At 41.6% G+C, this 27,850-nt stretch overlaps 1 protein-coding gene and 1 long non-coding RNA gene across 2 annotated transcripts in view; one reads left to right on the top strand and one right to left on the bottom strand.

The window, feature by feature from the left end:
- The window catches only part of SNX29 (sorting nexin 29), a 477,394-nt gene that overhangs the window by 325,130 nt on the left and 124,414 nt on the right, over positions 1-27,850 (top strand). Inside the window, 1 exon segment of the mRNA XM_043494140.1 lies at positions 25,787-25,927. Within this exon segment, the coding sequence (XP_043350075.1) occupies positions 25,787-25,927 (141 nt within the window).
- On the bottom strand, positions 18,189-18,918 carry LOC122456156. The gene is made up of 2 exons (XR_006274846.1): positions 18,757-18,918; positions 18,189-18,233 (listed from the first exon to the last, which is right to left on the bottom strand). It is a non-coding gene; the product is annotated as an uncharacterized LOC122456156 (long non-coding RNA).

Genomic DNA, 27,850 nt, shown 5'->3' on the forward strand with positions numbered 1-27,850 from the left:
TCCACAACTTGCCATTACAGTGCTGGTTGAGGACCAGTGAGCAGTTCAGAGTGCCCACAACCCAGAGCTCTAACAGTAGACCCAAATATTCAACTGAGTACCTAATATGTGGATCATCTCACTCTTATTCAGAGAGATTCCTACTTGTCCAGAGAGAACATTAAATCATGTTGCTTTGAGAAGAAGCCAGTCACTTAGGCAGCAAAGTTTCTTGTCTGACTTTTCAGAAATCCTAAATAGAAGCAACACAAAGGAGATTTGAAGGGTGGCCTGCATTGCAACATGTAAGGTGCCCATAATCACAAATACGTTTTCAGTCATAAATACAAATAACTCCCAAGAAATCTGGAAAATCATAGATTTCATGGCCTTAGAAAATTGGAGATTAATCCTGAGAGTATTAAGTTCCATTCTCATTATCCTGCAGTCTTTTAGGTTACTACTAAAAGCCGCACCGCAATTCTTGAACCTCTTCAACCTTTCTGAACTTGTCTTTAGACATGCCATCCATTTCTGTCAGCAAAGAAGGTTGGTGAGCCAAGGTTTAAGCAAAGTTTTCTATTCCTTCACATCTTCAAAAATTCCTAACTTCTTCTGCAAAGGAATGTTGTACCTGTTATATCTGTCAAAATTAATAGCTGTTATTCCACCACACACCATCCACGGTGTCAGCTTGAAATGGTCATTAAGATATTTGGGTAGGGTCCAAACAGCAAAAAGATGATGTAAAAACAGGCTGCCTTTCATTTTAGGAGGAAGGGATTGCTTGAGGGGAAATGACGGCTCGTTATTTTCTCTAGTCAATCCACACATATGTGTATTGGGGAAAATAACATCAGTCCCCATCAAATGAACACCTAAACATCTACGCTCTTTAAAATCAGAGGTAATTCCTTTTTTCAAAATCTCACTAAAGCAATGGAGAAGAATTTGGTAACTTTAAAAATACAACCTCAGTGCAGCTATTTAGTTCGTGAGATGGATTAAGTTACCTCTTGGAGGATCGGGTGTAGATATAAATTTAGGGAAGCATATTGCTCTCACTTGACTTTTGGTCCTTCGAGTTTGCACAGTTATAAAAAATATGTAGCTGAATCTGACAGCATGGCAACTTGTTCAAAGAAAAATTATTTCTGCTCAGTGTATATTATTTCTGCTTTAAAGGTTAAACTCAGGAATTGTTGACTTCAAATATGCAGGTTCTTCTTTTGTCATTGTAAGGCCTAGTGATTTTCATAAGAAATAAAAATTACTGTTTCCTAATTGTACTTGACGTATCCTTTTTTTTTTTTTTTGCTCTAACAGTTTGTTGCTAATATAGATAATTTGGAGCCTCCAGATATTAATAAGAACAGGACTTGTAAATTACATTGAAGCTTTTGCATTGAATTGCACAGGTGGAAGGGATGACATTTCCATGTCCTTTGGGATAGTGCATGAAGCAAAAATAAGAAACTGAATCAGCTTTCAGCCTGAATGTCACTCTTTGTCTGAGCTGCAGGAAGGCTGCAGACATTTGCATTCAGTTCTGCCTTTTGGCCACCGATTGTTTCTGTGATGCTATTGAGCAGACAGCCAAGCGCTGCCTCTTGCTCTTCCCCCTGCTGAGTACAGCGAGGTACTAGCACTCAGTAGACAGAAGTGGCAAAAAGTAAGAGGCTCAGTAAGAGCCCCAAGCTCCCTTTCTCTTGTCCACACACACACACATCCCTCAGTCAGGTGCATCAGACTCTGCTCCTCCAGCACAACCCAGCTGCAACAAATACCCAGCTCTAGATATGTGAACATAACCCATCCCTGCCTCCCCAGAAGTCTTAGTACCCAACTACCTCCAGCAGCCACCCACTCAGATTCACCCACCCAGCTATACCCCAGTCACCCCTGAACCCTACCCATCTGAGCCAGACCTGCTAGGTTTTGTGTATCTTCATGTCCTTCCTCGATCACTTCCCAGAGCACTGAGGGACAGAGAATATTGAAGATTAAAATAGCTGAATGACAGATCATATATCTAGGAACAAATAATGTATATCACATTTACAGGATGAGTAACTGTGTCCTGGAAAGCCGTGACTTTGGAGAGGACAGGGGTGATGGTAGTTGACCAATTGAACATGAGCTCCCAGTGCAATGCTATGGTTGTAAAGGGCTAATGCGATCCTTGAATGTATAAATCAGAATAACAACTAGAATTAGGCAGTTAATATTACCTCTGTATGCAACATTGGCGAAACCATTATAGGAATGCTAGATCCAGTTGATTTTTGGAAAAGAGCTACAGGAATGATTCTGATTCTGGAAAACCTGCTTTACAGAAAGGCATTCAAGAAACTCAGTCTACTGACCTTATGAAAGAGAAGATTAAAGGATGACTTAATGGTGCTCTATAAGTCTCTAAATGGTGAGAAGATTTCTGATCGTAGAGAGCTCTTTAAACTGGCAGACAAAGGCTTAACAAGATCCAGTGGTTGGAAACTGAAATTAGACAAATTAGGTGAGTATTTTTAACAAAGAGAGTAATTAATCACTGGAACAATTTACTATGTGGTGCAGTACATATTCAGTCACTTGAAGGCTTCAGATTTAAAATCAGCAGTTGGATAGTTTTCTAAAAAGATATATTCTAGTTTGACAAAGAAATTGTAGGGTTGATGCTAGAATTACTGAGTGATATTCTCTGGCCTCTGTTATGTAGAAGATTAACTTAAGTTACCATAATGGTCCCTTCTGGTTGTAAATATATAGGGATCTTTAATTTCCCCATGATTTATTTTGGGCAAGGACAAGAATTTGTGGGCTTGGAGTTATTTATAAGCAGGGTTGGCAAGTTGTATGGGCCTGTGGTGCCCGGGCTCTAGCAAATTCAGGGCCTGGGGGGCCCGGCACCACCAATGTTCAGGCCCAGGTCTCTCCTCTGGCTCTGCCCCTGCGAGCCCCACCCACAAGCATCCTTGCCTGCCCTGGGCAGCGGGTGGCTGCCCCCTGCAGCTCCGCGCTGCACTCCTGCTCCGGCTGCTGCCATGGCTGACTACAAGGGAGCGGCGCCGGGGGCAGGCTGAGTCAGCCGCTGCCCTTGTGGAGGGAGGAAGTGCAGCCCCCAACCCGGCAGGCAACTCTGGGGGTGGGGCTTATCCTGGCTGGACCTCCTAAGCAGCAGCCTGGGGAGGCTTGGCTGAGTGTTGGGCTGGGGAGGGCCCCCCATGGGAGCTCGCTGCTATCAGTTGGGAGAAGGCTGGGGAAGTCGTCCTCTCTGGCTCCTCACCCCAGCCCTGGGACAGCCTGCTTGCTGCACCCCAAACTCCTCATCCCTGGCCCAGCCCCATGCCCTGCACCCCAACCCTCTGTCCCAGCCCAGAGCCCACACCCAGCACCCAACCCCCCTCCCTCACTCTCCTGCACCCCAACCCCCTGTCCCAGCCCAGAGCCCTCATCCAGCACCCAAACTCCCTTCCAGAGCCTACACCCCTCCTGCACCCAAACTTTCTCCCAGAGCCTGCAACCCAAGCCCCCTCCTGCACCCAAACTACCTCCCAGAGTCTTAGGCAGGTAGGGCATGGGGGGTCGGGACTTGGACCCGTTCTGGGCACCACCAAAAATTATACAAACCTGCCACCCCAGCTTATAAGGTTTGTGATAGCTTTCAACAGGCTTTGTTAGGAATGTGCATAAAATCACAGTGTACAAATGCTGTAGATTGTTTACAGAAGGTTCTGGAGCTGCCATTTGGACTAGTCACCATTAAAAGAGCTAGCCACATTTGAAGACCATACTACAGAGAGTTTAGGGAGCCCATGGAGCCCTCATATTTTAAACATAAATTAACTTTAATTTTAGGTCCTTGTGTCCAAGTTAGGGCTTTGGTTGATGTAATGCTGATCTGGCACAATTCCATGGGCATCTTAAGTGGACTTTGTTCTATAGTTAGACAGATAAGACTATACCTGATACCTGTTGTACATAATCTGTGCAGCTCATTGCAAAACTGTGTTATAAATCCCATATCCAGGAGATCCTCTGTCTGATTTTTTTGCCACAACAAAACCATTCCTTGCTTAATGTATTCATGGTTCACACACATGTAAAAAGCCATGTAAATATTTTTTTTAAGTTTTTTGCATTCACATTATACCTTTATAGTGATAGTTACTTGTGGCCTCTTTTCATAGTCATGTAACAAGATGATTGCAGTAAAATTATTTATCCCTGTTATACTTCTCAGCTAGAGTATATAATTAATTGTTGCAGACATACATTTTGAATCCAGGTTTTACTTTGCTACAAACTCTAGAGCAAATTTAATATTTGTCATGCTTTTCATTGCTGTAGTTACCAAACGAGTGACACTTAAGCTAATGAATCTAGTATTCCATAAATCTTCTTCTTTTACAAAGTAGTAACTGCTTCTGAGCTACATACATACAATATAAGGTTGAAGGCCAATGCACTTATCTGCCCAGGATACTGTTACTACCTTTTAAACAGGGAACCCCCCTCTAGAGATTACTATCAAGAAACATGCTTGTCATCCTCTCATAACTTCCTGTTCTCATCCCTGTGCCTGTCAACAGCCTTGCTGATTAAGATGGATTAGTTTCCATTCTCAATATTTTTCATTTCATTGTTTGTTTAAAACACGCTCCATCATTCCTCTCCTCTTACCCGTTCCCTTCAAAGGTGTATTTTTAATGTATTCTGACTCAAAGTGCTTTTAAAGCTGAATGGTGTGGTAAGGAGAGGGGCTGCAATATTCCACCACTCACATCAGCTCTGCTGTTGCTCAGGCTGAGGGAGTGGAGGAGGATTGTCAGGTAAACATAAGAATGGCCATATTAGATCAGACCAATGGTCCATCTAGCCCAGTATCCTGTCTTCTGACAGTGACCTGTGCCAGGTGCTGCAGAAGGAATGAACAGAACAGGGAAATTTCAAATGATCCCCTGTCATCCAGTCCCATCTTCTGGCAGTTGGAGGTTTAGGGACACCTAGAGCATGGGTGCATTCCTGATCATCTTGGCTATAGCCATTGATGGAGCTATCCCTCCATGAACTTATCTAATTTTTTTTTGAGCCCAGTTATACTTTTGGCTTTCACAACATCACATGGCAATGAATTCCACAATTTGACTGTGTGCTTTCTTTTTTTTTAAATGGCTGTGTATTAATTTTATGGGGTGCCCTCTAATTCTTGCCTTATGTGAAGGGATAAATAACACTTCCTATTCACTTTCTCCATATCATTAATGATTTTATAGACCTTTATTGTATCCCCCTTAGTCATTTCTTTTCTAAGAACATTTTAGTAGTATCATGGCACTAAGGGGAGTTAGAGGGAGAGAGAATCATAGAGATTTTTAGTGATATCAGAGAGACCAACCCAGAAGAGTTCAGGATGAATGGAGGAGAAAGTGTCCCAGAACAGTTTGAGAGAAAAATATCGCTCATGGCTTTCTGAGATGGAAGATGAGAGTGGCCTGAGGGTGCATTAAGTAACAGAGTGAGCATCTCAGAGCTGTCCTAGTGAGAGCTGAGTATGTGTCAGAGCAGCATGAGGATAGAACAGAGAAGCTTTAGAATAGCTAGAGGGGAAGTACAGAGAGCAATCAGAAAGACAGGCTATTATAAAAACAAAAAACAAAAACAAAAAAATCGAGACATGAGTGCAAATCCATTGTTCCTTGCTAGCTTTTGTAATTTTCCTCTTTCCCGTGTTTAAGAACATAAGACAAGTCCTTCTAAAGGTGGTGTTTACTTATGTGTGTTCAACTTTTTTCCTTTTACAATCTTTTTCTGAAACAAAAACACAATTTAAACTTAATAAGTAGGCTTAAATACAGGAATATTGATAATAAATGATGGAAAAACCAAAATTGAATTTTCAAAGAACTAATGAAAATAGATGGTAATCATAATCTAAAGTTGACAATGATTTCTTTACACATTCTTGTATGTAATATAGAAAAAATTCTTTTGCTTACTGTATTTTCATTATAATAGAGATTTTGTACTGACTGGAAGGCAAAATAGGTAACAAATATCCCAGTTCAGACTGGGGAGTAAGATACCTTAATGTTCTGAAAAAAGAAAAGGAGTACTTGTGGCACCTCGGAGACTAACAAATTTATTTATAAATAAATGTTAGTCTCTGAGGTGCCACAAGTACTCCTTTTCTTTTTGAGGATACAGACTAAAACGGCTGCTACTCTGAAACCTGACATTAATGTTCTGAGCGTCTGAAATGTTCTGAACAGGGAAGGCACATCTCTGCTGCTGTTTTGTCTATATTTTGTCTTGCAAGACATTCTTCCATTGCAATTCTGGTCTTGCTTTTCTAAAAACAATGTGTCTATTCATAGAAATAGGTGTACGTCTGTAAAATGAAACAAATAACAGCAAAAAAGTTATGTCACCCAACTGTTAGTCAGGAAGAAAATAAGGAGATGATAAAGAAAGTACAAAACTTCTTCATAATCAGTCTGCATGCACATAACAAACTAGTGAAGATAAATTTTGATCCTGTACTCTCTTGAATAGTTAGTAACACAAGCAGGTGGCAACCTATCTTCATGAGCCTATAGAAGATTGTAAGTCATTTACCTTTTTGTACTTTTTATTGTCTCTTCCTTTATGAAAAATCACAAAAAATCATCATACACATAACATTATCTTTTATAAAAATGCCATTAGGTAAGACAGTAATATTTATTATACACATTCTAAGGATCTATTCACTACATAAATGTGTTACCTAGGTTATCATCTAAGTGACACCTTAAGTTTCATATGGTGATTACAGGAGTATCTTTTTTTTTTTTTTTAATATGGATCCAGCCAAGGGAGAAAGACTTGTGTGGGAGAAACTCAAATGTTCCCTTCTTCTTGTAATCATACCATAGAAGATTATAGGCTTGGTTCTGCAGTCTTTATGAGGTCCCAATGACTGAAGTGGAACTTCTTCCTGAATGACTGCATGATTTGGCCATATGGCCTCAAGTACTCAGTGTTCAGAGTATTGGGGCGATACCCATGAAAAGTTTGGCATTTCTACTACCAGTTCACCTCTAATTGGTGGAATGATGATGGCGCTCTTGTGGCTTATGCACTCCCTGGCTGTATTTAATGCTATGTGCTGCTTATTTTTATGATTTCTATTATTTATTAAAAAGTTGATTATAAATTAAAATATATAATTCAAATTGCATATGCATTAAAATGCATTATGATGTGTGTGTGGTATCTATGCAAGTAAAATATTGTACTGTTAGAAGTTTGTTCCTTGTAATTACTAATATGTCTCTGCTAAATGTACATTAGAAAGAAACACACAAAGCTGCTCATATCCCAGCTGAAATGTTCCATTGTTCTGTTTGTTTTTCATTACTCTGAAACTATTACTGCAGGAATTCTTAAATTGGGTGATTTTCAAAGAGGAAACTTAGCAACCATAAATGCAGTCTTGCAGCTGTGTCAAAATATAATTTGCATCTGTGTTTATTTGTGACACTTTGGGGCTAACTTTAGAGAATTCACCTTGGATTTATATTCCTAACAGAATCCCATTGTCAGACAAGTCCGAAAATGCATTTGCTTTCTTCTTATTATGTACTTCTGCTATGGGTATATACCTTTGTTTCTTGTATTTATTCTTGGTGTTCAAATCACTTTGATAAAAACTTCCTAAATAGATTGTGAAATATACATGGTTCATCGTTTTGAAAAGCATACTGTAAAGGAAGGAGAACAGAGGGGTATATTCCAATTTAATGAAGATAATCTGGTTTTGCAGCTTCCATCCAAATGGTTAATTAAAGTACCCTCTGACTTCACCACAGCAAGTTATGAGAACTTGTCAGAGCCAATAGACTGAGAAACAGAGAGTAATTTTCTCTACATCAACACCTTAAACTATTTCTTTTATAACAAGGTTTTATTATGCTGTCATGTACAAAAAAGCTAACATTAAACCTTCATTGACTTCTCAGATGGCATAAGAAAGGGCTTATTGGTTGCAGTTGAACCTACATTACTTATACAAGAAATATCCCGTATTTTAAAATTTAAAAAACTAGTATAAACACGTACTGAAAGAAGACATGATATATAATGAGCAGTGAGGAATAACAACTAAAGCAAAGAAAAAGGTTTCTTATTCTTAAACAGTTTGGCAGTAGATCCCTTTTTAGATTAAATGTCTGGGAGATGCAACAGAAAGCGTACTCGTGGCTGTGTATACATTATAGACTACTGAAGGGTATATACTTCATTACATTAAAATGAAGTCCTGATGTGTATAACAAGTATTACTGCTTCTCAAAGTATTCCTTTGCTTAATTGTTTGAGATTATTGAACCAAAATAACAGAGAATTTAAAATCATCATCAGCTTCGAGTCCATAAAACTGATATCTGCTTTCCGTTTTTGAGGAAGTGGTGGTATTTGATGACATAGGAGATCTTAATGGTGGTGAATTCACCTTGCTGAGTGAAATGCCAAGTTTGTAGATGAACTCATTTTTTCACTTTCATATTAATGTAACTTTATTGCTTGAAAACAATGCTCTATTTTATATTGTCCCTTTGTATTGCTCAATCAAGTTTATATTTTACATACAAATTGCTATGCAACCCATAAAGTTCAGAAGGTTGGTATTGGTTTTATTTTGTTTATTTTTCTCTCTGCATGTTTAGACTTTTAAAACAGATTTGGTCTCCTACTAACTCACCAGGAGTTGGCTGGAGTTGCTATTCTGTCAAAGAGTGAGTTCAAACTGTAGAATACCAATGTGAGGAAAAATGGAAATCTATGCTGCTGTTACGACTGACATCAGAAAACAGTAACAATCCTGAGCCATTTTAGTTGTGGTAATATTTAAAATAAACCATGAAGAAATGCCTTCTTGCAGCCACAGTTTCAGTATTTAATATTCCAACTGCAGATACTGCATCTTTCATAAAATAGATTAGCAAGGACTAATTTCAGCACTACTTTGCTAGCCTGAGTCTTTCTTTAGTGCATTTCTGCCCAGGCTAGTGAAGATTGCTTGCTCTAGCTTTGCCAATTTCAGCTGGTTCAGTCAGATGCTTTCTTAGCATAAACCAACTTTCTGGAGCTCCATAACTGGCCCCCAAAGCAACAGTTTTAGAAATTAAATATATTGCTGGACAAAAACACTCAATAAGTCTGAATAAAAGAAAAGAAACAAAATCCTTAGAACCAAAGTTTATGAATAGTGGATTTTTTTTAGTCACTTATCAAGGTAGAGTGGCAAGAGCACAAGAAATAATTAGTGCCAAATCTTGTTCTCCGGTACATACTTGGGCATCTCATTTGAATGAATGCATGCTTCTCCCTTTTTCTAAATGAGTTGACCTTTATTGTCCTTCTGTCTGATTATTATATTAGTTAATGTATGCTCACTTCATCTTGAGCAGAAGGCCACAAAACCATAGTAGGCTCTGTACTACACAAAGAGCATGATTCCATGTTCTGTCTTTATTCTAATAATTGCAAAATATTGGGTTAAAATAATAATTGGAATTTATAATCTGGAGGATTGTCCCAAGTAGATGGTAACTTTAAGACTGGATCAGTTTTTGTATAATGTGTGTGTCACTTCAAACAAAGAATTAATTGTTACAGCATTTATGTCATGGCATATTGCAGGGTGATCATTGTGAAAAAGACAAAAGTCTTGGACATATAGTAAAAATGTCAGTGTGTCTCAGACATAGTTTTATACCTAAATTTTTTTACGTTATGTAACTTGTATTTCCCTCGTTTACTGTAAATAACTAAGAACAGTGCTTTAGTTTAGATAAGCATGTTGGGTATGAACTCAGTTTAAACTTAACCCTCCCCCCCTAAAAATTTTTTTTTAAAAAGAAAAGGGGGAAGGGAGAGCCTCCTCTTCTTTGGAAGACTTAAAATCATTTAGTGTTCACTGGTTATCTTTGTATCATTGCTGTATTGTTATTGAGCTTCTGCTTTCTGTTAGCCTAGCTGTGGGTGAAAGGAAGGCTTGCAGCTCTTAAAGTTCTTAGCAAAATAGGCTCTGGTCTTTACCATCATATCTACCTATAAAAATGCCAAAAGTCATTTTAAAAAAACATGAAAATTACAGAATCCATGTGTGCGCCTAGGCACCCCTGTGTTCACTCCTACAGTGCTGCAGTGATATCTGAACAAAATATGCCTTGTAAGGTATAATTTGAAAACTATCAAATTAATATCAATAATATCATTGTGAAATGTATGTGACAATCAAGTGTATGGAATTATGGATACTCACTTATATTATATTATATACTTACATTATGCTTTAAAGACTGCGTGGACGGGACACACCAAAAAGGCAAAACAGAGGCACCGGAGTAAGACCTGGGGAGACACTAGACCCACGTTGGACAGCTCTCAGTCCCCATCAGCCTCCCGGCCTCCGACTCAAGTTGAGTGGAGTAGCCTGGTCCACTCCAAGCCAACCTCCCTGGATGTTCAGGTGCCCTCCACACCGGGGGCCCTGCAGGCAGCCTAGGACGTTATGTCTCTGCTGGTACCGGGGGCCCCACTGCCATTGGCTCCCTGGTCCACAGGCAAGCCACCACTCGGATGCCCGCAGTTGCCGACTGGACAGTACCATTCACTGTATAGGGAAGCTTCCCGACGCCGTTCCCTGCTCCCCCTGTGTGCAGTCTGCGCCAGTCCCTGTCGACCCCCACCAGGTTGTCTGGCTGGGTACCGACTTGCAGGGGTTCCAGGCACCGCTCCGCCTCAAGGGAATGTAGATCTCGCGAGGAGAGTGTGCCCCATCAAGACTGGGACAGACGGCACCGGAGATCCTTGTCTCCGAGAGGCTACCGTAGCCGTTTGTGGTATGGGCATCGACGCCGTTCCTGTTCTTCGTCTAGCTTGAGGTCCCCGTTGCAGCACTGCTCCCGCAGCCCCAGGCATCAATCACTGGCACCTCGCAGTCATGGATCCGCCCATCAGAGCAGCAGAGCAGTACTATGACAGTACTCCCACTCCTCCATGCTGGGATCAAGGTCTCATGGTCGGCACCGTTCCCGACACCACCGCTTCTCCCAGTCCCAGGATAGCGGTAGATCATATGCCAGCCCAGCCTCCCTTCGCAGTTGTCAGTCAATGGGCCAGGCTACTCAGGCTGAGCAGCCTGCTCCACCAGTGCCACAGCAGGTGGAGTGGCACCGGTCTCCTTGATCGGCGCCATGGTACCAATAGGCCCTGTGGCCCCTGATGCAGCCCCCAGTGGTGGCTCGCTTGGTGGCCAGAACCTCGGAGAGACCATCGATCTCCCTTTCTCAACCTCCCAGAAAGGAGTCAGTGAAGCATTCATCCCTGGTCCCGCGCCCAGAAGGGGGACTGAGTGGTAGGACCTGCGGCACCGGTGGGGACCGCACTCCCATCCTCATGCTTCCTGGATGAGGCAATCATGGTCCCTCCTCCGCCTGTCCCGCAGGAGGACTCGAAAACCCATCAAGAGCTGTTGAAAAGGGTGGCATCAAGCCAAGGAGGTGAGGAACCCTCAGACTTACTCTTCAACGTCCTCTTGATTTTGGCACCAGCAGGATGGCTCTCCCACTCCATGAAGGGGTGGCAAAGATCTCGAACGCCTTGTGGCAAATCCCAGCTTCCTTGCCCCACATCTCTAAGAGGTCAGAACGGAAGTACTTCGTGCCCTCCAAGGGGCATGAATACCTGTATGCCCACCCTTCCCCCAAATCCCAAGTGGTCGACTCAATCAACCATAGAGAGAGAGGCAAGGCCAACCGGCCCCTACTCCTAAGAATAAGGACTCGTGGAGGCTAGATCTATTTGGTAGAAAGGTTTATTCATCCTTGAGTTTCCAAATGAGGATGGCAAACCACCCAGCCATGCTGGGTAGATATGAGTTCAATTTGTGGGGCTCTCTGCCCAAATTTGAGGATTCCCTTCAAGAGCGTGACAAAAAAGAGTTCAAGGCTCTGGTGGAGGAGGGTATGGCTGCTGCCAGGGCGACCTTTCAGGCAGCTGATATGGCTACAAGGTCTATGGCCTCTGCGGTGTCCATGAGGGGAGCGTGATGGCTCCTGCTGTCTCAGTTGTCCAGCGAGGCTCAGAACTCCTTACAGGAGCTTCCATTCGATGGCAAGGCCCTGTTTGCGGAACAGACATATGTGAAGCTGCACAGCCTGAAAAATTCCTGTACATAACACTAAAGACCCTTGGCCTCTATGTCCCAGCCCCGGCCAGGACCAAGTTTAAACCGCAGCAGGTTCCCACCTAGGCCACCCACTCTAGATATGAGCCCTCTTATAAAAAGTCAAGGGACTAAAAAAAAAAACTCTTGCAATGGCAATCCTGGTCTGTGCCCCAATCTCACATTGTATTCATCTCCCAAACCACAGAGGATGCTGGGTTCGGCAGGGCTGTACTCCGTCCTGAGTGTCTCTGAACTCCTACCCACCTCCAACAAATATAGCTTAGAATCACCTATTGTGGAATGCACATAAGTAATCACTCGAAGAAGAAAAGACAGTTACCTTTTCCATAACTGGTGTTCTTTGAGATGTGTTGCTCATGTCCATTCCACATCCCGCCCTCCGTACCCTCTGTCGGAGTTGTCTGGCAAGAAGGAACTGAGGTTGGGGGGAGCACGCCATGCCCCTTATACCATGCCATAGCGGCTGTCAAGGTTCCTTCCCCACTCTGAACTCTAGGGTACAAATGTGGGGACCTGCATGAAAGACCCCCTAGCTTATTCTTACCAGCTTAGGTTAAAAAGTTCTCCAATGTACAAACTTTGCCTTGTCCTTGAACTGTATGCTGCCACCACCAAGCATTTTAAACAATGAACAGGGAAAGAGCCCACTTGGAGACGTCTTTGCCCAAAATATCCCTCCAAGCCCTACACCCCCTTTCCTTGGGAAGGCTTGATAAGAATCCTCACCAATTTAAACACGTGAACACAGACCCAAACTCTTGGATCTTAGGAACAATGAAAAAGGAATCTGGTTCTTAAAAATTAGAATTTTAATTAAAGAAAAGGTAAAAGAATCACCTCTATAAAATCAGGATGATAAATACCTTGCAGGGTAATCAGATTCAAAACAGAGAATCCCTCCAGGCAAAACCTTAAGTTACAAAAAGACGCAAAAACAGGAATATACATTCCATCCAGCACAGCTTATTTTACCAGCCATTAAACAAAAGGAAATCTAACGCATTTCTAGCTAGATTACTTACTAACTAAACAGGAGCTGTAAGGCTGCATTCCTGATCTGTTCCTGGCAAAAGCATCACACCGACAGATGAACCCTTTGTCGTCCCCCTCCCGCTCCAGCTTTGAAAGTATCTTGTCCCCTCATTGATCATTTTGGGTCAGGTGCCAGCGAGATTATTTTAGCTTCTTAACCCTTTACAGGTAAAAGGGTTTTGCCTCTGGCCAGGAGGAATTTTATAGAACTGTATACAGAAAGATGGTTACCCTTCCCTTTATTTTTATGACAGCGGCGCCACTCCAGGGGTTGCTAGGGGCACTCCCCTACGGGTACTGCTAGGGCGAAAACTTCCAGCACCGGTGCACGTGGCGAGCACGCACACCTGTTGTGGAATGGACATGAGCAACACATCTCGAAGAACACCAGTTACAGAAAAGGTAACTGTCTTTTCTCAAGACAAAAGGAAAGAGGCCAACACCTCAAACTAGGTTTGGCCAAATTCACTGGGCTATTCATTTGTATCTGAGGAAGCAGGAAGAGAACATTGACATTGTAAAATTGCAGCAGGAATCATCACATTGGGACACACCAAGGGGCATCTTAATTGAGATGGAGTGACCCCCACCCCATAAGCGACAGGAGACTGAACCACAGGGGATTGATTTGACCCTTGAAACAAAGCCAGACTGAGATATAAGGGCAAACAGAAAGACTTGTATTATCCTTCACTTGATGGGACAAGGAAAACCCACACCTGGACTCTGTGGGAATCCTGGCTAAGAGTTAGCCAACTATTGCTGGGAAAGAAAGTTTTCTTAGGAAACTACCTTGAACAAAGACTGTAGCTTGTTAATGTAGGTCTTAGCCATCACAAAGTTTTTTATTTTTGTTTGTTTGTAACAATTTCTAGATTTAATACCTTCTATGTCCTGGTGTTAATAAACTTGTTTTATTTTTATTATGAAACAACTCAGTGCTGTGTTTGAAGGGAAGAGTGTATTTACCTCAGTTAATAAACTTTATTGTACTGACTCTTTAAAAGAGCAGTGAACTTAGTATCTTGTATATATTCAGTGATAGGGGCTGCACATTGCAGAGAAACCTTTCTGAGGTGCGCAGGGGCTGAAGTTCACTGATTGTTACCTGCTAAGCAAGGTTTGGGCGGGGAGAGACTTGAAGGTTGTTGGTAAGGAAGACAGGCCAGTGTGGCTGGGAGCTGACACACCATCTAATCTCCAGCAAAGCTCACTTTTGCTGAGGCAGAAGGTTACTCGCAGCTCTGGTCCCCAGCAGCATGTTACACCATGACATCTGTGAGGAAAAACATAGCAAGACACACATGATATGTTTATAGTTGAAGAGAATGCTGGGAAAAAAATTACAGTATAAATCCCTTACACCTGTTAACTAATAGCAAAATTATTCCAATGTGTTACTCTCTTGAACAATGGCTAACAAAGACCTCAGGCAGACGGTGTCTTGCGAGCAGGGGAAGGCCCTAGGCTGGATGGAGGTCTATGTCTTTGGCTCCTATCCCAGTCACAAAGCTGGCCTCTAGTGCTGCTATGGGATATTTTGGGAGGATGGAAAGAAATGTTACGTTTCTAAGGAGGACAGATGGGGCCAGTCAGCTGACTTGAAGAGTACGAATTCCCAGCCATGCAGCATTTAGTTCAAATTTACTTTTCTCACCTTCATTGCACCTGCTAAAAACAACTTTGCTGAGAGAGGGTACATTTTTAATTCATACATTTTAAAAATGCACTGTGGGATACATACCCACGGTGCATTCCTCACACTGTCAATGATGGTGCCCCCAGTGTGGACATGACCTGTCAACAGAGGGAGCAAGTGTGAACACCCTTTGGCAATTTTTGTTTTGTCGACATTTGGGTGTCAACATAAGTTTTGTCCACAAAATTTGGTAGTGTAGACAAGCCCTAAGGGTATGTCTACACGACGAAATTAGGTTGAAACTATAGAAGTCAGTTTTGTAGAAAGCGTTTTTATACAGTCGAGTGTGTGTTCCCACACAAATGCTCTAAGTGTATGTAGTCGGCGGACTGTGTCCACAGTACCGAGGCAACCATCGATTTCCAGAGCTTTGCATTGTGGGTAGCTATCCCACAGTTCCCGCAGTCTCCACCGCCCATTTGAATTCTGGGTAGAAATCCCAGTGCCTGATGGGGCTACAACATTGTCGCAGGTGGTTCTGGGTACATATCGTCAGGCCCCCGTTCCCTCTTTCCCTCCGTAAAAGCAAGGGCAAACAATCGTTTTGCACCTTTTTTCTTAAGTTACCTATGCAGACGCCATACCACGCCAAGCATGGAGCCCGCTCAGCTAACCATCACCATATGTCTCCTGGGTGCTGGCGGAAATGGTACTGCATTGCTACACAGCAGCAGTTTATTGCCTTTTGGCAGCAGACAGTGCAGTATGACTGGTAGCCGTCGTCGATGTAGTCCTGGGTGCTGTTTTAATCGGACGCCTGGGCAAACATGGGAGTGACTCAGCCAGGTCATTTCCCTTGTTTCGTCTCATGGCGATTGAGTCCTACCGGCAGTGCACTGTCTTTTAATTTGCAGCCAGCAGAAGACGATGGCCAGTAGTCATACTGCACTGTCTTCTGCCGAGCACCCAGGAGGTGATGATGGCTAGCGGTCATACTGCACAGTCTCCTGCCAGCATGATGTATAAAGATAGATGAAGTGGCTCAAAACAAGAAATAGACCAGATTTGTTTTGTATTCATTTTCTCCTCCCTCCCTCTGTGAAATCGATGGCCCTCTAAACCCAGTTTTGAGTTCTATCCCTGAGGTTTTGAGTTCTATCCTTGAGGCGGCCATTCAGTTTCTCACAAAGCCACCCCCTTTGATTTTAATTCCCTGTAAGCCAACCCTATAAGCCATGTTGTCAGTCGCCTTTCCCTCCGTCAGGGCAACAGCATACAATCGTTCCGCGCCTTTTTTCTGTGCAGACGCCATACCACGGCAAGCATGGAGCCCGCTCAGATCACTTTGGCAATTAGGAGCACATTAAACACCACACGCATTATCCAGCAGTATATGCAGCACCAGAACCTGGCAAAGCGAAACCGGGCGAGTAGGCGACATCAGCACGGTGACGAAAGTGATGAGGACATGGACACAGACTTCTCTCAAAGCACGTGACTTGGCAATGTGGGCATCATGGTGCTAATGGGGCAGGTTCATGCGGTGGAACACCGATTCTGGGCTCGGGAAACAAGCACAGACTGGTGGGACCTCATAGTGTTGCAGGTCTGGGACGATTCCCAGTGGCTGCGAAACTTTTGCATGCGTAAGGGCACTTTCATGGAACTTTGTGACTTGCTTTCCCCTGCCCTGAGGCACAAGAATACCAAGATAAGAGCAGCCCTCACAGTTAAGAAGCGAGTGGCAATAGCCCTGTGGAAGCTTGCAACGCCCGACAGCTACCGGTCAGTCGGGAATCAATTTGGAGTGGGCAAATCTACTGTGGGGGCTGCTGTGTGATGCAAGTAGCCAACGCAATCAAAGATCTGCTGATATCAAGGGTAGTGACACTGGGAAATGTGCGGGTCATAGTAGATGGCTTTGCTGCAATGGGATTCCCTAACTGTGGTAGGGCCATGGACGGAACCCAATCCCTATCTTGGCACCAGAGCACCAAGCCAGCGAGTACATAAACCGCAAGGGGTACTTTTCAATAGTGCTGCAAGCACTGGTGGATCACAAGGGACGTTTCACCAACATCAACATGGGATGGCCGGGAAAGGTACATGACGCTCACATCTTCAGGAACTCTGGTCTGTTTCAAAAGCTGCAGGAAGGGACTTTCTTCCAAGACCAGAAAATAACCATTGGGGATGTTGAAATGCGTATAGTTATCCTTGGGGACCCAGCCTACCCCTTAATGCCATGGCTCATGAAGCCATACATAGGCAGCCTGGAGAGTAGTCAGGAGCTGTTCAACTACAGGCTGAGCAAGTGCAGAATGGTGGTAGAATGTGCATTTGGACGTTTAAAAGAACGCTGGCGCAGTTTACTGAGTTGGTTAGACCTCAGCGAAACCAATATTCCCACTGTTTTTACTGCTTGCTGTGCGCTCCACAGTATCTGTGAGAGTAAGGGGGAGACATTTATGGCGGGGTGGGAGGTTGAGGTAAATTGCCTGGCTGCTGGTTATGCACAGCCAGACACCAGGGCAGTTAGAAGGGCACAGGAGGGTGCACTGCACATCAGAGAAGCTTTGAAAACCAGTTTAATGACTGGCCAGGCTACAGTGTGAAAGTTCTGTTTGTTTCTCCTTGATGAAATCCCCCGTCCCTTGGTTCACTCTACTTCCCTGTAAGCTAACCACCCTCCCCACCTCCCTTCGATCACCGCTTGCAGAGGCAATAAAGTCATTGTTGCTTCAGATTCACGCATTCTTTATTCATTCATCACACAAATAGGGGGATAATTACCAAGGTAGTCCAGGAGGGGTGGTGGAGGAGGGAAGGACAAAGCCACGCAGCACTTTAGAAGTTTAAAACTTATTGAATGCAGCCTTCTGTTACTTGGGCAATCCTCTGGAGTGGAGTGGCTGGGTGGCCAGAGGCCCCCCCACTGCGTTCTTGGGCGTCTGGGTGAGGAGGCTATGGAACTTGGTGAGGAGGGCGGTTGGTTACACAGGGGTTGTAGCGGCGGTCTGTGCTCCTGCTGCCTTTCCTGCAGCTAAACCATACGCTGGAGCATATTAGTTTGATCCTCCAGCAGCCTCAGCTTTGAATCCTGCCTCCTCTCATCACGCTGCCTCCACCTTTCAGCTTCAGTCCTCTCTTCAGCCCGCCACCTCTCCTCCCTTTGTGCTTTCCTGCACTCTGACATTGTCTGCCTCCATGCATTCGTCTGTGCTCTGTCAGTGTGGGAGGACAGCATGAGCTCAGAGAACATTTCATTGCGAGTGCGTTTTTTTTGCCTTCTAATCTTTTCTAGCCTCTGGGAAGGAGAAGATCCTGTGATACTTGAAACACATGCAGCTGGTGGAGAAAAAAAAAGGGACAGTGGTATTTGAAAAGACACATTTTATAGAACAATGGGTACACTCTTTCACGGTAAAACTTGCTGTTAACAAGGTCGCATTTTGCCTCCCCCCACCGTGTGGCTAACAGTGGGGAACATTTCTGTTCAGCCATAGGCAAACAGCCCAGCAGGAATGGGCACCTCTGAATGTCCCCTTAAGAAAAGCACCCTATTTCAACCAGGTGACCATGAATGATACCACTCTCCTGAGGATAACACAGAGACATAAAGAACGGATTTTGTTTGAACGCCAGGAAACATACACTGCAATGCTTTGTTCTACAATGATTTCCGAATACGTGCTACTGGTCTGGAGTGGTAAAGTGTCCTACCATGGTGGATGGAATAAGGCTGCCCTCCCCAGAAACCTTTTGCAAAGGCTTTGGAGTATATCCAGGAGAGCCACGAATACCAGGGCAAATTAATCATTAAACATGCTTGCTTTTAAACCATGTATAGTATTTTAAAAGGTACACTCACCAGATGTCCCATCTCCATCTGGTGGGTCCAGGAGACAGCTTTGGGTGGGTTCGGGGGGTACTGGCTCCAGGTCCAGGGTGAGAAACAGTTCCTGGCTGTCGGGAAAACTGGTTTCTCTGCTTGTTTGCTGTGAGCTATCTACAGCCTCCTCATCATCGTCTTCCTTGTCCCCAAAACCTGTTTCCGTGTTGCCTCCATCTCCATTGAAGGAGTCAAATAACATGGCTGGGGTAGTGGTGGCTGAACCCCCTAAAATGGCATGCAGCTCATCATAGAAGCAGCATGTTTGGGGCTCTGACCCGGAGCGGCCATTCGCCTCTCTGGTTTTCTGGTAGGCTTGCCTCAGCTCCTTAAGTTTCACATGGCACTGCTTCTGGTTCCTGTTATGGTCTCTGTCCTTCATGCCCTGGGAGATTTTCACAAATGTTTTGGCATTTTGAAAACTGGAACGTAGTTCTGATAGCACGGATTCCTCTCCCCATACAGCGATCAGTTCCCATACCTCCCGTTCAGTCCATGCTGGAGCTCTTTTGCGATTCTGGGACTCTATCATGGTCACCTCTGCTGATGAGCTCTGCATGGTCACCTGCAGCTTGCCACACTGGCCAAACAGGAAATTGAAATTCAAAAGTTCGCGGGCCTTTTCCTGTCTACCTGATCAGTGCATCTGAGTTGAGAGCGCTGTCCAGAACGGTCACAATGGAGCACTCTGGGATTGCTCCCGGAGGCTAATACCATCCAACTGTGTCCACAGTACCCCAAATTCGACCCAGCAAAACTGATTTCAGCGCTAATCCCCTTGTCGGGGGTGGAGTAAGGGCCCTTTAAGTCGAAATAAAGGGCTTCATCATGTGGACGGGTGCAGGGTTACATCGATTTAACGCTGCTAAATTCGACCTCAATGCCTAGTGTAGACCAGGGCTAAGATGCACACAATTACTATTACCTCTAACTTCTAACAACATAGGTTTGCATTTCAAAGTTCTAGCCTATTTAGCATGCAATGCCCTGACTAACATTTCTAACATGCCTTTAAAGGTCGGCTTTGGATTAGTTAGCCTGCAAGCTGTTTAACCCTTTCTGAACATAAGTTATATTTTGTATAAGATTCTTTGCAATTATATAACAGTAATAGCAATAATGATTTGTATGGTTATATTTTAATTAGACAATGTCACACCAGGTTATGGTAGGGAAACTAGAAGTTTTTTGGCTTGCATAATAGGCAGGCTGCTCACAAATAAATTACTACTTATGCATAAGAAACAAGAAATCACCACATGCTCCCACACACTGGAAGGAAAAGAAAATCAGGAAACCTACCTGAAGCTCATTCAAAAAACCTTCCAAAAATATCATAGCCACCCAGCACAAAAACAAAAAGGTGAAGCCAGCTTCACAGTGTACAGAGAACATCACCTCCAGGAGAAACTATGACACCAGAATCCATAACGCTCTAGTATCATCAACTTATCAAGACTACCTAATATCAGTGTTGAATTATCTGTACTCTCCCAGGAACTGTACAGCTTCCCCACCACAGAACCTGATACCATACTAACTAAGTGGAGAACCAGAAGAATTCTTTCACTGATTCTGCGTCAAAGAATTATTTCACAACAAAGGTGACACCCACAACTACCATGTCTCCACTGACAATAATAAGAAAAAAGAATAATCTAATCAGACATGCCACAGTAGACGAAACCACACTCTTGATCATTAAATTGATAGCTTCAGGGAAAAAAATTGACTGTGGAATCCTTAACAGGCATTACATCTACCACGATCTCCACCACCAAGAGGACAGGTGTCTAGTCCATGAAATCCAACCAGCAGATAGTGATCAAATCAGCAGACAAAGAGAACATCATCCTAGTCCTCAGCCATGATTACTATGCCAATGAGGACAACCAACAACTCTGTGACAGTACCTACTACTAAGAACTCAAAGACCTCACAACACAATTCTCCCAGGAATTTAGGGATATAATCAAATCCTTCCCCAAACAACTCCAAGAGAAACTATACAACCTCATCCCCAACATACCCATTCCAGGGACCTTCTACATGCTTCCTAAAATACACAAACAAGGGAACTCAGGCAGACCCATCATACCTATCCATGGCACTCTTACTGAAGGAATATCAGTACTCTTAGAAGGAGAATTAAAGACCATGAACTGGTCCACTTTATTATGACAATATCACAATACTTTCAATATGGCTCTAAAAATACTGTAGATATATCACCAACTGGCTGTCTGCAAAACAGGATTACAACAAAAACAATTATTTTAGTCACTTCTCTTCAAATCTTCAGGGCTTCAGTGCTCTTTGAGATTAGAAGATTGTAGATTAATTCTTAGTGTGTATTAATTAGAATCTGTCTTTCAAATGTGTAATATCATGGCCACAAAGGGAGGCTGCCAATCGGCCTTTGCATGAGATTGTGTTGATGGAAAATACTTCTATACTACAGACAAAAGTGCTAACTTTTTCTTTGATAAACAGATGATAGAATGTTCAAAAATCCTTGCTCTCCAATTAAAGAACCATTCTTGGAGAGATTCTGATTGAATGTGTAAGGGGATTTTTAATTTAAAATTATTTAATGGAGTTAGTTGAGGAAACTGATTATCGGAGGAAAAGGGAACATCTGTCAGAAAACCAGTGTGAGCTGGGAATGAGGGGTTTAATGTTATGCTGGAAGATGCTAATGCCCTCATGCGTTTCTTTTGATCTATAGACTATTACGTAGCTGGTGGAAGCTGATGGGTCTGCTAGCCAGATGGCAGGGACTGACTTTGACCATAATCAACATCATTCTGCCCATTGATGCTTAGAACATTCCTTCCAATTTTGGAATTGCTTGGATACAGCATTCAAAAGTTATCATGTTACATCCAAACAGAGAGAAATACCATCAAGTCAAGTGTAGGACCTTGCTTTGTTTGGGCAATCATTTTCTTTCCTATTTTAATAAAACTAAATGTTTAGAGACTAACAGGGTCAAATTACATACAACTTTGGTCTACGACCTAGAACAATGGATTATAGTGAAAAAATGCTTTGTACAATAAAATCAGTGTTAATGTTAGAATTGGTATCTGGATTTTTCTTGTTTATTCTCTCTGGTATCTATGAATTATATCATTCCCATAGCATAGTACTTCCTCTGACCAGGACCACAAGGAGTTGCCATTCTCCTGTTGGTCTGATCAAACTCCTGCTAAGATGGGAAGGGCCACTGGACTGGGAATTCAGAGATCTGGTTTCAGATTTGCCACAGACTTCCTGGGCAAAGCACTTATTCTTTCTTTTTGTCTCAGTTTCCCCATCTGTTAAATATAGTTAAAATGTTTCTACTTCAAAGAGGTGCTTGTCTGGTGCATACATGCCACACTAATGAATTCATAATAAATTGGGGAAGTGGGTTGGGAGAGGCATGAGCACTAGAAAAGGAATAGGATTCTTGGCAAGATATTGATATTTATGGCTTATATTTGCTGTATGAAGGTTATTGAGAACTGACCATTTGTTTATTTTTTTTAAAATTTGGTTCAAATAACTTGTGCTAGTTTCTGTTATATAGAGTATTCATTTTTGATAGATTATTTCATGATATTGAAGACCTTTCTTACTCTGCTGGCACAATTTGAGGTCCCCAGTTCCTCAAGGTGGCTGTTGATGTTATCATAGCATCTGTTTTAGGGTTGTTGCTTATTTAGTAGCCAGAAATTAGGCTGAATTCGTAATTAAGGGCCAGCGGTGAAATCCTGCCCTTACTAAGGTCAATGGCAAAACTCCCATTGACTTCAGTAGGGTCAAGATTTCAACCCAGCGTGTACCAGGCTGCTTGATTTAGTGATGTATAGTAGTAAATCAACTACAGAGACATTTTGTTCTCCACCCTTCTATACTCACATTTTGTAATTCATTTGACTAACAGTAGCCATCTGCATGCCTTATGGGCACTAAACTAAAACAAGCTTAACCAATCTTTTTAACACTTATTTTCTTTGATTTCCCAAGTGAGCTGAGATGAATGGTCTTGAAATATCTTGGCTTCTGAATAGTATTCCCTGTTAAGATAATAAAGCTGTAAATGCTTGTACTAAAGCAGGAACTTTAATTTGCCTTTCAAACTCTATTATACGATAGTCAATAAATTCAATATGACACAGGGCTCTTAGTGTCAGTTCTTCATACCTTACAATCTCAAAGAAAATTCAATATCTGTTTTCTTCAAAGAACAGCAAGTAAAATCTTTAACGATGTATACAATAAATGAATCTATTTTTGCAGTCTTTAAAATATTCAGTTACAGTGTATTAGACTCCTTAATTACTTAACTATAGGTTACACCTTACTAGGTAACATAGAATTGCATGATTCACCAAATTACAATTTTCTCTGTACTTGAGTAGTAAAAATAGGAATTCCATATTAAATAACTACATTAAAATAATTTAGGTATACTTTGTTTTATAAGGAGCCTGAAAAATTCTGAATAATAGTTATCTATGCCAAAGTAATATATTTTAAACATAGTGATTAAAGAAAGGTGGAGAAAGAGCTGAGGGGATAAAAAAAAATTTAAAAATGCAGTTCTTACCACAATGCATCAAATGTTTGCACATATGGAAATGTTTCCTACCACTGGCATTGATATCCTTCATTTAAATCTAATTCCTTTTACATTAAGATTTCTAATATATTGTGCCTTAATTATATATTATGTCTTAGAATCATCTAGTTTTTACTAATTCAGTAAGATAGTTTAAACACATGCTTAGTGTCATTGATGTCAGTGGAACTAACTCACATACTTAGGGACATGTAATCTTGTTAGGTATCTTGTTGAATTGGGGTCTAAATCCCTTGGTTTTCTATCACTTAATATGAAATCCAATACCCTTGCATTATTGTCAGCTACCAGCATCATACTTAACATGGCTGTTTGTAATCACTTACCCTCTCTTCTTCCAAATTCTCTTAATTTACAAGTGTGCTGAATTCTTTCCACTGATAGTCTTTTAAAATGTTAACGAATCAGTCACGTTATGTTAATTCCCTATTAAATCTAGTTAGCAGAGCTATTTCACTAGCTATTATTTTAAAATTTGTATTGCTCTTTAAATACTTGGCCATGTGGCCTACCTATTTTTAGAGTCCCATCACTGTAATACCTGAGTTCCTATTGCCAAATACAATTGCCTGTAGTTTTGTGTGTTTGTATATAAGATAAGTAGACCAAACTCAACAGCTCTGTCATTCTCAACTTTGAGATTATCGTATTTGCTTTCTCCAGCAGAATCTATCATCATAATCATGCAGAGCAAGTGAAGTGATGTACAATGGTAACCATTACAAGCTAACATTTAACAAGTTATCATACAATACTATGATTATTTGCCTGTACTATGTATAGGGAAATACCATAGTGACTCAAATACTATTTGTGTGGTAGCTGTCTGTCCATTATCTGATTATAGTCATGACATGTTTGGGGTTGGGAACCTTGTTTCCTTTAGGAGTCCATGACACCATGTATGAATACTATGCTAAATAGTTTTGTAAAGTCTATATTCATCTCTTGACTTTTTCACTGTTTCTGTAAAAGTGATTATCTTCTGTAATACTTTTAAAAATTGCCATGAAATGTTTAAATGTTGGTATCTAAAGTTAGGCACCTAAATAAAATAATTAGATCCTCAACACTCTTGAAAATCAGGCCAATTATATAGGTATCTTGATGTGGATTTGGATATTTAATTTTAGTCTCCTGAGTTCTAATATTTTGGCTTTGGCTTTTTTCGTGCTTATTCCTGTTTCCTCTGTTTTCTTTTTGATCACTGTGTCTCTGAGGACCATTAGCACTACTTTTTTCCGATCATCATCGGAGTAATCTGGAAACTCTTTAAAAAATGCTGTTGAAGAAATATGGCAGTTTTGCCTCATCAGTTTTAATCTGCCCTAGCACATTATATAATCTGCAAAAGTCATTAATATTAGAAAGTTTGGGGTGGGAAGCATAGGGCACAGCTGCTGCAGAGGGAACCAGTGGAAACATAGCTCCTAAAGGAATTAGGTTGCTGTGGGTAGGAAAGCAAGAAGTCACACCAAAGAGGACACTAGTCCCAAATGCCCTCAGTCATGGGTCCTGAGTTCATTGTGGAGTTTCTGGGTTTCAGAGCCATGCCTTTCCTCCATAAGGTTAAAGCCCCTTTTCCCCCAATAGAAAACATAGTTCCAGAGCCATTAATTAATTCTCAGAGTTTTGTGAGCGTTTTCCTTTTCTATGGGTTTTCCCTCAGGGAGGGGAACATTTAGCACATTATTGGTTTTACCCTCATGAAAATAATTGAGCTGTGGCAAAAACGTCCATTATGTGAAATTATACTACACGTCCTGTGCAAAAAAAAAAAAAAAAAAAAGGGGGGGGGAGATAAAACTATTTTCTATTTTCCAAACTATAAGATTTCAGTAGTTTATACTCCAGGATTTTATAATACATTTTGACTTATTAAAAAAAACTCATTCATTCATGAAGGATGTGTTTTGCTTCTGCATAACTGTGATGAGTAAATAAAGTTTGTGACATAAGAATTATGACTAGAAATTAATTTGTGAAGTTGGAAAACTATTAAATGTACAGAAATCAGTGTAAATTATATCAGATTAATTTTTTCTTTGTGCACTGGTCAGTAAACCTGCTGGCAACAGAAAGCATTAACAGCTATTTTACTACAAAATTACAGCCACATCTTGTAATAATGAGCAAGTTAATGTATGTCACCACTGAATCCAATAAAAGGGAATTAGATTAATGACCTGTTGAATAGACATAGCTACACTTGATGACTGTTTGCAGTCAGATGTAGTTGTAGGTAAATAGTCCTAAAACTACTGAGAATGTTATGTCATAAAGGTGAAGGTAGTTGACAAACAGTACTTTTAACAAAGAGAGACAAAATGAATGTAATGATTGCCTTTAAAATTGATCTTTTCTCATCTACGCTTGCAGGTATATATCAGAATAAAAGATGATGAATGGAATGTTTATCGAAGATATGCAGAATTCAGAAGCTTGCATCACAAGCTACAAAATAAATACCACCAAGTAAGGACCTTTAACTTCCCACCAAAAAAAGCCATTGGAAACAAGGTAAAGGAAAGCGTATTCTCAACATTTATTAATATTGTGAAATTAAATACTGAATGCATTAAAGTGAAAGTTATAATCAAAAATTTAATTTAACAAAATAGAACATGAATGAGGGTGAGTATATCTATTATATTTGATGTAGAATGAATGATGTATCTCATGAAATGTACAATACAAACCATAATTTTCCAGTTGAGAAATGAGGAACAAGTCGGTGGGCATAGTGAATTGAATGCTTGATCTATATATTCCTTTTAGTTATTTAATGCGAACAATGCTTCATAATTAACTTTTTAATGTGTTTAACTAATTCCTGATTTAAAGCTATTAGAGTATTAGTAAAAACAAGCAATGATTTCTATTGCTTGCAAATCTATGCAGGTGATAGGGTAGGTTTTAAGAGACATATGTCTGAAAGGTGTTGTACATGTAGGAGGTTTTCAGTTATGTGCAATTAAATATTTCAATGTATAAATGAAATGTTGGTGGGTCTTTAATCTATATTCTGACCAAGGTTTGATATACAAATCTGTGCAGAAAATCTGAACTAAATCAAATACTGGTAACTTTACAATTAGTCATTCCTATTAATTTATTCATCTGTAATAGGACTTGGACTAATCAATTTCTCAGTATTCTCAGAAGTCATTCCGAGTAAATTATTCACAGATAGAAAATTCAGATTGTCCTACGCAGTCAATGTGGTCTCTAATTGTTTTGTTTTTCAATATTCGATGTTTGCTGATGCCATTTGAAGGGATACAGAAATAAAACACAAGATTCTGGTAAATGGATTAAAGATCTTGAAATATCTCAAGTTTCAGTTATGCCCAACAACTAGTTATGCATGTAGTCCTAATAGCAAATAGCCAGAAAGATACCTATCAGATTATATTCAACAATGGTAGGATGAAGCACCCAGGACACAACTCCCAAACATACCAATGTTGAGGTGGAAGATATACTTTTGTGAAGGGATCTATACATGAGACCTGTACATAAGCCCCTCATTCCTTAAGGCCCTTAGCACAGCTGTTTCCTGACCTGAGTCCAAGATTTAAGAAAGGAGGCCAAGACAATCAACTGTTAGAACAAGAAACGCCTGTCTATCAAGTGAAGTTAATAACAAATGTCCCAGGCAATGTGGACCCAAGTACACTATTGCAGTGACTTTATTCTAACAACAGTTTCTAGCATACAGCTCTTAATGTCTCCTTCCAGGACATGTGTAAACAATGTGCCTTCCCCGCTCATGGACACCCATGTCCTTACCCAGGGATCCCCATTTCAGTGTGCTCCAGGGGGAAGGTGGAAAGGAAAGGAAACTAGTTAATGCGCTACAGGAAAATGTTCCTTCCTGACCTCCAGTACTGTTATAAGATTCTTCCTATAATCATGTGAATGCTCATCTCCCCCAGCAACCTACCAAGAGCGATCAGATAGTAAGTGTGGGGAAGTAACTGGGACAGGGAGGGGCAATAGGTTGTTTACGTAAGACAAAGCCCCTAATATCGGGATGGTCCCTGCAATATTGGGACATCTGGTCACGCTAAGCCGACCCCAGTGTATATCAAGGCATTTAGCCTATCACAGCATGTTGGCAGAACTATATGAGATCATGCACTAGTATGGACCGCTGACACTTTTTCTTATTTTGAGCTCCCAGGATTTCTGAAAGAGTTGGACCATACTCACCACTTCTCTATGCAGTGTGAAGAGGCCAGAGTGATATAAAGGTGCTCTTAAAATCCTGGATCCAGCTGACGGGAGAATTTCCCTGGTATAGGAACTGAGGAAAACAGTCATAGGCATAAGAGGGGTTTTGCAGGAAGGGAGAATGTGTCAGGGTGGGGTCACAACAAGTAGCACTGTACAGATTCTGGGCAGCACTGCTTCCTATCAGTTTTGCGGGATGGAGACAAG

The sequence above is a fragment of the Dermochelys coriacea genome, chromosome 10, assembly GCF_009764565.3.
Source record: "Dermochelys coriacea isolate rDerCor1 chromosome 10, rDerCor1.pri.v4, whole genome shotgun sequence".
Lineage (NCBI taxonomy): Eukaryota > Metazoa > Chordata > Testudines > Dermochelyidae > Dermochelys > Dermochelys coriacea.